At 48.9% G+C, this 11666-nt stretch overlaps 1 protein-coding gene across 1 annotated transcript in view; it reads right to left on the bottom strand.

Moving 5' to 3' along the window:
* Positions 1-214: 214 nt before the first annotated feature.
* Positions 215-11666, bottom strand: part of RBM10 (RNA binding motif protein 10) — a 329240-nt gene continuing 317788 nt past the window's right edge. The window contains exon 26 of the mRNA XM_069209523.1: positions 215-1435. Within this exon, the coding sequence (XP_069065624.1) occupies positions 1310-1435 (126 nt within the window). The 3' untranslated portion in view covers positions 215-1309. The remainder of the gene's footprint in view (positions 1436-11666) is intronic.

The raw sequence follows: 11666 nt of genomic DNA, 5'->3' as shown, positions 1-11666 counted from the left end.
AAAGGAAGGACATAACGTAGGTTTAGTGGGAGATGGGGGCAACCACTTACATTCCAGTGCTTAGCTTCTAAGGTATTAAGTGATAAAGCACCTGCTTGTGTTCCAACATCAGGAGATAACCCTCTTATGTAGAAATTAAGGTCTCAGGATGTAAGAATAAGTCATTATTCAGACTAGGGTACTACTCAAACAATAATCAAAGTCAGAAAAACAATGATTTAAGAACGCAGCTTTATTAAAAAATATATATATATATTTACATATTGACGTGTTCCTTGATCTGCTTAAACGCAGATGTGTTTCTAAGGATAGGAAATATGATGAAGATCTCATGACACTTGTGATCACCAAAATTTAAACTAAAACAAGTAGTAAGCATGGACTACTAATTAAGAATGACTAGTAAGTGTCCTATTGTGAACAGTGAAAGTTGTTTGTGGTCTTTGATGAAGCCTATCAATTTCTAGACAGTGCAAAAACAACGAAGATTGTATGCATTGTGGTATCTCAGATGTAAGAGAGCTCAAAACACCACATTCTTTCTCAATGGCTTTTACTTGTCCATTGATTAACGGTGCAGCATCAAGTTCATAGTCTATCGTAAAAGTACAGAATGTTCAGAATCCTTAAGTGTAGCACAATCTCCTCCTTGCACAGGCGCTGTAAAATAAGGCTTTCATATAATAAGTGTCTGTGAAAGTAAGGAAAAGCCGAAACAAGAGGACTCCAAATTCAAAATCAAAAGATGAAAGTGCTGGAAACTGAGGGAAGAAACAGTTCTGTGCTCATCTTCAAAAGCCACATGTTCTGACAGACTCAGAGCTGCCTTTTTGACAACAGGCACCTGAAATTGAAGATTACAATCACATTTCCTGGTTTCAAAGTCACACAATCACTACAATGGATCCATAACTGAGCAGTTCAAGGTCCCAAGAAGGTAGTCAAATGATTTTTTTAGAAGACATGGAGTGAATGCTGCCAAGTATTCTCCAATAAATCACTGGCCTGGAGGCTGTTGATTCTTCTGTCCTGCAACCCATTGTGCAATCTGTATCCACAAGCCTTGATAGGACAATCCCATAGGCCTTTGAGACTACACTTGACGTAGAGTTCATTATGTTGGGAGGAGAGCTTAAAGCTGATGGGGGCAATGACTTTTCAAGTAGTGTAGCAGAGGCTCATGTTCACTCCACTACCTACATGAAGCCAAATCCTACAATGTAGTATAACTCAAGGTATTCACTGCTCAGCTCACACAGTCACCCAAATGTTGTAGCTGCAAAGAAGTAGCATTCAAGGTAGTATCCTGTTAGTCACTTTCATTGAATCTTGTCACCATTGTTTTGTGCAAGGCTTCCTTGAATGACTCAGTTGTTGTTGCACCGTATGTGCTTCCACGTGCACCAAGACCTGAACCTCGCACTCTTGACTGAGCCTAGGAGAAAAATAAATGAGCAAACCTGGTCACAGGCAAAGCGTGCAATAAGAAAATACTGGAAAACATGAACAAAATCAACAAAGGACAACTTTCAAATAGAAAATGCAGAAATGAAGCAAAACTGGATTATTGAAGGCTAAGAATCAGAATGCATTCCTTTAAAAGAATGTGGACAACTTCACAAGTGCAGTAAACTAGTCTACTCAGACTTCAAGGTTAATTTTCTCCTAGGTCCCTAGATCTAAAGTAGTTTCCATTAATGTGCCATGTAGGAAGTTGGCTCTGTATGTGCTATTTCAAAGTAAGGAATAGCATGCACAGAGTCTAAGGGTTCCCCTTAGAGGTAAGATAGTGGCAAAAAGAGATAATACTAATGCTCTATTTTGTGGTAGTGTGGTCGAGCAGTAGGCTTATCCAAGGAGTAGTGTTAAGCATTTGTTGTACATACCCACAGGCAATAAATGAGGAACACACACTCAGAGACAATTCCAGGCCAATAGGTTTTGTTATAGAAAAATATATTTTCTTAGTTTATTTTAAGAACCACAGGTTCAAATTCTACATGTAATATCTCATTTGAAAGGTGTTGCAGGTAAGTACTTTAGGAACTTTGAATCATTACATTAGCATGTATACTTTTTACATAAAACACAATAAGCTGTTTTAAAAGTGGACACTTAGTGCAATTTTCACAGTTCCTGGGGGAGGTAAAGTATTGTTAGGTTTCACAGGTAAGTAAGTCACTTACAGGTTTCAGTTCTTGGTCCAAGGTAGCCCACCGTTGGGGGTTCAGGGCAACCCCAAAGTCACCACACCAGCAGCTCAGGGCCGGTCAGGTGCAGAGGTCAAAGAGGTGCCCAAAACACATAGGCTATAATGGAGAGAAGGGGGTGCCCCGGTTCCAGTCTGCCAGCAGGTAAGTACCCGCGTCTTCGGAGGGCAGACCAGGGGGGTTTTGTAGGGCACCGGGGGGGACACAAGTCCACACAAAAAGTACACCCTCAGCAGCGCGGGGGCGGCCGGGTGCAGTGTGGGAACACGCGTCGGGTTTCCAATAGTTTCCTATGGGAGATCAAGGGATCTCTTCAGCGTTGCAGGCAGGCAAGGGGGGGGCTCCTCGGGGTAGCCACCACCTGGGCAAGGGAGAGGGCCTCCTGGGGGTCACTCCTGCACAGGAGTTCCGTTCCTTTAGGTGCTGGGGGCTGCGGGTGCAGGGTCTTTTCCAGCCGTCGGGAAATGGAGTTCAGGCAGTCGCGGTCAGGGGGAGCCTCGGGATTCCCTCTGCAGGCGTCGCTGTGGGGGCTCAGGGGGGACAACTTTGGTTACTCACGGTCTTGGAGTCACCGGAGGGTCCTCCCTGAGGTGTTGGTTCTCCACCAGTCGAGTCGGGGTCGCCGGGAGCAGTGTTGCAAGTCTCACGCTTCTTGCGGGGAGTTGCAGGGGTCTTTAAATCTGCTCCTTGAAACGAAGTTGCAGTGCTTCTGGAGCAGTGCCGCTGTCCTCGGGAGTTTCTTGTCTTTCTTGAAGCAGGGCAGTCCTCAGAGGATTCAGAGGTCGCTGGTCCCTTGGAAAGCGTCGCTGAAGCAGGTTTCTTTTGGAAGGCAGGAGACAGGCCGGTAAGTCTGGAGCCAAAGCAGTTGGTGTCTTCTGTTCTTCCTCTGCAGGGGTTTTTCAGCTCAGCAGTCCTCTTCTTCTTGTAGTTGCAGGAATCTAAAGTTTTAGGTTCAGGGGAGCCCTTAAATACTAAATTTAAGGGCGTGTTTAGGTCTGGGGGGTTAGTAGCCAATGGCTACTAGCCCTGAGGGTGGGTACACCCTCTTTGTGCCTCCTCCCAAGGGGAGGGGGTCACATCCCTAATCCTATTGGGGAATCCTCCATCTGCAAGATGGAGGATTTCTAAAAGTTAGAGTCACTTCAGCTCAGGACACTTAAGGGGCTGTCCTGACTGGTCAGTGACTCCTCCTTGTTATTCTCATTATTTTCTCCGGCCTTGCCGCCAAAAGTGGGGGCCGTGGCCGGAGGGGGCAGGCAACTCCACTAGCTGGAGTGTCCTGCGGTGCTGGCACAAAGGGGTGAGCCTTTGAGGCTCACCGCCAGGTGTGACAGCTCCTGCCTGGGGGAGGTGTTAGCATCTCCACCCAGTGCAGGCTTTGTTACTGGCCTCAGAGTGACAAAGGCACTCTCCCCATGGGGCCAGCAACATGTCTCGGATGTGGCAGGCTGCTGGAACCAGTCAGCCTACACAGATAGTCGGTTAAGGTTTCAGGGGGCACCTCTAACGTGCCCTCTGTGGTGTATTTTACAATAAAATGTACACTGGCATCAGTGTGCATTTATTGTGCTGAGAAGTTTGATACCAAACTTCCCAGTTTTCAGTGTAGCCATTATGGTGCTGTGGAGTTCGTGTAAAACAGACTCCCAGACCATATACTCTTATGGCTACCCTGCACTTACAATGTCTAAGGTATTGCTTAGACACTGTAGGGGCACAGTGCTCATGCACTGGTGCCCTCACCTATGGTATAGTGCACCCTGCCTTAGGGCTGTAAGGCCTACTAGAGGGGTGACTTATCTATACCTGCATAGGCAGTGAGAGGCTGGCATGGCACCCTGAGGGGAGTGCCATGTCGACTTACTCGTTTTGTTCTCACCAGCACACACAAGCTGGCAAGCAGTGTATCTGTGCTGAGTGAGGGGTCTCCAGGGTGGCATAAGACATGCTGCAGCCCTTAGAGACCTTCCTTGGCATCAGGGCCCCTGGTACCAGGGGTACCACTTACAAGGGACTTATCTGGATGCCAGGGTGTGCCAATTGTGGAATCAAAAGTACAGGTTAGGGAAAGAACACTGGTGCTGGGGCCTGGTTAGCAGGCCTCGGCACACTTTCAATTCAAAACATAGCATCAGCAAAGGCAAAAAGTCAGGGGGTAACCATGCCAAGGAGGCATTTACTTACAAGCCTGCAGTACAGCAGGAAAAAGATCATCCTCCCAGCCTTTAAACTCTGCAATGGGAAGAAAAGAAAACAGCCTACTGGGTTGGATCTCTCACTAACCAGAAACAAGACCATGTGGCAAGCAATTCAATTTAGGATTATTTATACTGCACAGGGGGAGGGCTATAAAGGACCATCCACTTAACAGGGGAAGGGAAAGGAAAAGCTACATATCTGAAGCCATAGTTCTACATGATAGGAATCTTCATTGAAAATTCCTACTATTTTTGTTTTTAATTAAAGGAAAGGGGGGGTGGGGGGGTGGCACATAAGTCTTCACTCCCTCCAAATGCACCTTCTTTCATCAGACTCATTCAATACAGGCAAAACTGGGACCTCAATGAAGGACGACATGGTAAACCCCCCCCATTTTTGACACTGCTACCGACGTTTTTTAGCCTGAAGATTTACTGGATTCCTGCTCACCATGTTCCCAAATTCCAGTGTTCTTTCTCTAAAAAAAAGTTAAAAGGTCCTACAACTGGCACACCCTTTAGTATCCCTACAGGTCCCTACTGTAGGAAGCTGGCTCTGTATATACTATCTCAAAATATGAGAGAGTGTGCACAGAATCCAGGGGTTCCCCAAGAGGCTTAACAGAGGCAATAATAGATAATACTAATGCTCTATCTGTGGTAGTGTGGTCGAGCAATTAGGCTTATCATAGGGTAGTGTTAAGCATTTGTAGTAAACACACAGGCAATAAATGAGAACATACACTCAATTACTAACTCCAGGCCAATAGGTTTTTATATAGAAAAATATTATTTTCTTAATTTACTTTAAAACCACAAGATTCAAATTGCAGGTAAGTACATTAAATGTAAGGTACTTTGCATAGGTAAAAACAGTAATGTACACAGTTTGGCATAAAATGGGAAACTATTTTTAAAAGTGGACACTGCAAAATTCAACAGTTCCTGGGGGAGGTAAGGACAGGTTAGTTTTTGAGGTAAGTAAAGCACTTAACAAGTTCAGTCTCCGGGGCATAGGCAGCCCACCGTTGGGGGTTCAAGTCAACCCCTAACACCCAGCACCAGCAACACCGGGCCGGTCAGGTGCAGAGGTCAAAGACGGGTCCAAATAACATAGGTGCCTATGGAGACTAGGGGTCCTCCGGTTCCAGTCTGCTAGCAGGTAAGTACCTGCGTCCTCGAGGAGCAGACCGGGGATGGTTATGGTCCGGGCGCAGTGTGCAAACAAGGCATCGGGTTTTATATAGAAATCAATGGAGGGACCCGGGGGTCACTCAGACAATGCAGGCAGGGCACAGGGGGGCTTCTCGGGCCAGCCACTGACTGGGCAAGGGTGAGGGCCGCCTGCTGGTCACTACTGCACCAGTGGTTGGTGCTTCACGGGACTGGGGGCTGTGGGTGCAGTGCTTCTTCCAGTCGTCAGGTTTGTTACCGGCCAGTCGCAGTCAGGGGGTCCTCTGGATTCCCTCTGCAGGCGTCGTTGTGGGGGTGCAGAGAGGTCAACTCAGGGTGGAAACGTCGCTGGAGTCGCCTGGGGGTCCTCTCTGCGACATTGGTTTCTCTGGACGCGGGCCAGGGGCATTGGGTGCAGAGTGGTGGGGACTCACGCTTCTGGAGAGAGGTGAAGAGTCCCTTTGAAGATGGTTTCTTCTTGTTGCTTTAGACAGGGCCGCTGTCCACAGGAGTTTGTTGGTCCTTTGGAGTTTCAGGGCAGTCCTCTGAGTCGGCAGAGGTCGCTAGGCCCACAGGATGAGTCGCTGTTGCAGGTTCTTTGAATCAGGAGACAGGCCGGTAGGGCTGGGACCAAAGCATTTGTCGTCCTTCTCTGCGGGCTTTTCAGGTCAGCAGTCCCCCTTGTTAGGTCGTCAGGAATCTAATTTCCTGGGTTCAGGGTCGCCCCTAAATACTAGATTTAGGGGTGTGTTTAGGGTTGGAGGGCAGTAGCCAATGGCTACTGCCCCTGAGGGTGGCTACACCCTCTTTGTGCCTCCTCCCTTTAGGGAGGGGGGCACATCTCTAATCCTATTGGGCTAAATCCTCCAAAGCAAGATGGAGGATTTTCTAAGGAGGGGGGTCACATCAGCTCTGATCACCTTAGGGGTGGACCCGGCTGAGGGGGTGAATCTTCCTTGTTTTTCTCATTGTCTCCTCCAGACTTGCTGCCAAAAGTGGGGGCTGTGTCCTAGGTGAAGTGCCCTGGGGTGTTGTAATACCAGGCTTGAGCCTTTGAGGCTCACCGCCAGGTGTTACAGTTCCTGCAAGGGGAGGTGTGAAGCACCTCCACCCAGGGCAGCCTTTGTCAAAGCTGGCATCAATAAAAGGCAGTCCTGGAAAGGACATCTGCATTGGCCTGGGCAGTCCCAGGTCTGTGTTCCACTACAAAGTCCAGTACTTGTAGGGATATGGACAACCTCAACAGTTTAGGGTTCTCTCCTTTCATCTGCATGAGCTATCTGAGAGGTCTGTGGTCAGTTTGAACTATAAAGTGAGTACCAAACAGGTATGGTCTCAACTTTTTCAGTGACTGTAGGAAGTTGGCTCTGTATGTGCTATTTCAAAGTAAGGAATAGCATGCACAGAGTCCAAGGGTTCCCCTTAGAGGTAAAATAGTGGTAAAAATAGATAATACTAATGCTCTATTTTGTGGTAGTGTGGTCGAGCAGTAGGCTTATCCAAGGAGTAGTGTTAAGCATTTGTTGTACATACACATAGACAATAAATGAGGTACACACACTCAGAGACAAATCCAGCCAATAGGTTTTTATATAGAAAAATATCTTTTCTTAGTTTATTTTAAGAACCACAGGTTCAAATTCTACATGTAATAGCTCATTCGAAAGGTATTGCAGGTAAGTACTTTAGGAACTTCAAATCATCAAAATTGCATGTATACTTTTCAAGTTATTCACAAATAGCTGTTTTAAAAGTGGACACTTAGTGCAATTTTCACAGTTCCTAGGGGAGGTAAGTATTTGTTAGTTTTACCAGGTAAGTAAGACACTTACAGGGTTCAGTTCTTGGTCCAAGGTAGCCCACCGTTGGGGGTTCAGAGCAACCCCAAAGTCACCACACCAGCAGCTCAGGGCCGGTCAGGTGCAGAGTTCAAAGTGGTGCCCAAAACACATAGGCTAGAATGGAGAGAAGGGGGTGCCCCGGTTCCGGTCTGCTTGCAGGTAAGTACCCGCGTCTTCGGAGGGCAGACCAGGGGGGTTTTGTAGGGCACCGGGGGGGACACAAGTCCACACAGAAATTTCACCCTCAGCGGCGCGGGGGCGGCCGGGTGCAGTGTAGAAACAAGCGTCGGGTTCGCAATGTTAGTCTATGAGAGATCTCGGGATCTCTTCAGCGCTGCAGGCAGGCAAGGGGGGGGTTCCTCGGGGAAACCTCCACTTGGGCAAGGGAGAGGGACTCCTGGGGGTCGCTTCTCCAGTGAAAGTCCGGTCCTTCAGGTCCTGGGGGCTGCGGGTGCAGGGTCTCTCCCAGGCGTTGGGACTTTAGATTCAAAGAGTCGCGGTCAGGGGAAGCCTCGGGATTCCCTCTGCAGGCGGCGCTGTGGGGGCTCAGGGGGGACAGGTTTTGGTACTCACAGTATCAGAGTAGTCCTGGGGTCCCTCCTGAGGTGTTGGATCGCCACCAGCCGAGTCGGGGTCGCCGGGTGCAGTGTTGCAAGTCTCACGCTTCTTGCGGGGAGCTTGCAGGGTTCTTTAAAGCTGCTTGGAAACAAAGTTGCAGCTTTTCTTGGAGCAGGTCCGCTGTCCTCGGGAGTTTCTTGTCTTTTCGAAGCAGGGGCAGTCCTCAGAGGATGTCGAGGTCGCTGGTCCCTTTGGAAGGCGTCGCTGGAGCAGGATCTTTGGAAGGCAGGAGACAGGCCGGTGAGTTTCTGGAGCCAAGGCAGTTGTCGTCTTCTGGTCTTCCGCTGCAGGGGTTTCAGCTAGGCAGTCCTTCTTCTTGTAGTTGCAGGAATCTAATCTTCTAGGGTTCAGGGTAGCCCTTAAATACTAAATTTAAGGGCGTGTTTAGGTCTGGGGGGTTAGTAGCCAATGGCTACTAGCCCTGAGGGTGGGTACACCCTCTTTGTGCCTCCTCCCAAGGGGAGGGGGTCACAATCCTAACCCTATTGGGGGAATCCTCCATCTGCAAGATGGAGGATTTCTAAAAGTTAGAGTCACCTCAGCTCAGGACACCTTAGGGGCTGTCCTGACTGGCCAGTGACTCCTCCTTGTTATTCTCATTATTTTCTCCGGCCTTGCCGCCAAAAGTGGGGCCTGGCCGGAGGGGGCGGGCAACTCCACTAGCTGGAGTGTCCTGCTGGGTTGGCACAAAGGAGGTGAGCCTTTGAGGCTCACCGCCAGGTGTGACAATTCCTGCCTGGGAGAGGTGTTAGCATCTCCACCCAGTGCAGGCTTTGTTACTGGCCTCAGAGTGACAAAGGCACTCTCCCCATGGGGCCAGCAACATGTCTCGGTTTGTGGCAGGCTGCTAGAACTAGTCAGCCTACACAGATAGTCGGTTAAGTTTCAGGGGGCACCTCTAAGGTGCCCTCTGTGGTGTATTTTACAATAAAATGTACACTGGCATCAGTGTGCATTTATTGTGCTGAGAAGTTTGATACCAAACTTCCCAGTTTTCAGTGTAGCCATTATGGTGCTGTGGAGTTCGTGTTTGACAGACTCCCAGACCATATACTCTTATGGCTACCCTGCACTTACAATGTCTAAGGTTTTGTTTAGACACTGTAGGGGTACCATGCTCATGCACTGGTACCCTCACCTATGGTATAGTGCACCCTGCCTTAGGGCTGTAAGGCCTGCTAGAGGGGTGTCTTACCTATACTGCATAGGCAGTGAGAGGCTGGCATGGCACCCTGAGGGGAGTGCCATGTCGACTTACTCGTTTTGTCCTCACTAGCACACACAAGCTGGCAAGCGGTGTGTCTGTGCTGAGTGAGAGGTCTCCAGGGTGGCATAAGACATGCTGCATCCCTTAGAGACCTTCCTTGGCATCAGGGCCCTTGGTACTAGAAGTACCAGTTACAAGGGACTTATCTGGATGCCAGGGTCTGCCAATTGTGGATACAAAAGTACAGGTTAGGGAAAGAACACTGGTGCTGGGGCCTGGTTAGCAGGCCTCAGCACACTTTCAATTGTAAACATAGCATCAGCAAAGGCAAAAAGTCAGGGGGCAACCATGCCAAGGAGGCATTTCCTTACACAACCCCCCCCCAAACGAAAGAGGATGAGACTAACCTTTCCCAAGAGAGTCTTCATTTTCTAAGTGGAAGAACCTGGAAAGGCCATCTGCATTGGCATGGGCAGTCCCAGGTCTGTGTTCCACTATAAAGTCCATTCCCTGTAGGGAGATGGACCACCTCAACAGTTTAGGATTTTCACCTTTCATTTGCATCAGCCATTTGAGAGGTCTGTGGTCGGTTTGAACTAGGAAGTGAGTCCCAAAGAGGTATGGTCTCAGCTTCTTCAGGGACCAAACCACAGCAAAGGCCTCCCTCTCAATGGCACTCCAACGCTGCTCCCTGGGGAGTAACCTCCTGCTAATGAAAGCAACAGGCTGGTCAAGGCCATCATCATTTGTTTGGGACAAAACTGCCCCTATCCCATGTTCAGAGGCATCAGTCTGCACAATGAACTGCTTAGAATAATCTGGAGCTTTGAGAACTGGTGCTGAGCACATTGCCTGTTTCAGGGTGTCAAAGGCCTGTTGGCAGTCCACAGTCCAGTTCACTTTCTTGGGCATTTTCTTGGAGGTGAGCTCAGTGAGGGCTGTCACAATGGATCCATATCCCTTCACAAACCTCCTGTAGTACCCAGTCAAGCCAAGGAATGCCCTGACTTGAGTCTGGGTTTTTGGAGCTACCCAGTCCAGAATAGTCTGGATCTTGGGTTGGAGTGGCTGAACTTGGCCTCCACCTACAAGGTGTCCCAAATAAACCACAGTTCCCTGCCCTATCTGGCATTTGGATGCCTTGATAGAGAGGCCTGCAGATTGCAGAGCCTTCAAAACCTTCCTCAGGTGGACCAGGTGATCCTGCCAGGTGGAGCTAAAGACAGCAATATCATCAAGATAAGCTGTGCTAAAGGACTCCAAGCCAGCAAGGACTTGATTCACCAACCTTTGGAAGGTGGCAGGGGCATTCTTTAAACCAAAGGGCATAACAGTAAACTGATAATGCCCATCAGGTGTGGAGAATGCTGTCTTTTCTTTTGCTCCAGGTGCCATTTTTATTTGCCAGTACCCTGCTGTCAAGTCAAAGGTACTTAGGAATTTGGCAGCACCTAATTTATCAATGAGCTCATCAGCTCTTGGAATTGGATGAGCATCTGTCTTGGTGACAGAATTGAGCCCTCTGTAGTCCACACAAAACCTCATCTCTTTCTTTCCATCTGTGGTGTGAGGTTTGGGGACTAAGACCACTGGGCTAGCCCAGGGGCTGTCAGAGCGCTCAATGACTCCCAATTCCAGCATCTTGTGGACTTCCACCTTGATGCTTTCCTTAACATGGTCAGACTGTCTAAAGATTTTGTTCTTGACAGGCATGCTGTCTCCTGTGTCCACATCATGGGTACACAGGTGTGTCTGACCAGGGGTTAAGGAGAAGAGTTCAGGAAACTGTTGTAGGACTCTCCTACAATCAGCTTGCTGTTGGCCAGAGAGGGTGTCTGAGTAGATCACTCCATCTACTGTACCATCTTTTGGGTCTGATGACAGAAGATCAGGGAGAGGTTCACTCTCTGCCTCCTGATCCTCATCTGTTACCATCAACAGATTGACATCAGCCCTGTCGTGGAAGAGCTTAAGGCGGTTTACATGGATCACCCTCTTGGGGCTCCTGCTTGTGCCCAGGTCCACCAAGTAGGTGACCTGACTCTTCCTCTCTAGTACTGGGTAAGGGCCACTCCATTTGTCCTGGAGTGCCCTGGGAGCCACAGGCTCCAGAACCCAGACTTTCTGCCCTGGTTGGAACTCAACCAGTGCAGCCTTTTGGTCATACCAAAACTTCTGGAGCTGTTGGCTGGCCTCAAGGTTTTTGGTTGCCTTTTCCATGTACTCTGCCATTCTAGAGCGAAGGCCAAGTACATAGTCCACTATGTCCTGTTTAGGCTCATGGAGAGGTCTCTCCCAGCCTTCTTTAACAAGGGCAAGTGGTCCCCTTACAGGATGACCAAACAGAAGTTCAAAGGGTGAGAACCCTACTCCCTTCTGTGGTACCTCCCTGTAAGCGAAAAGCAGACATGGCAGGAGG

The sequence above is a fragment of the Pleurodeles waltl genome, chromosome 10 (genome assembly GCF_031143425.1).
Source record: "Pleurodeles waltl isolate 20211129_DDA chromosome 10, aPleWal1.hap1.20221129, whole genome shotgun sequence".
NCBI classification, from domain to species: Eukaryota; Metazoa; Chordata; class Amphibia; order Caudata; family Salamandridae; genus Pleurodeles; species Pleurodeles waltl.
Note: the sequence above shows the minus strand (reverse complement) of the source record. Positions and strands in the feature narration are given on the sequence as shown.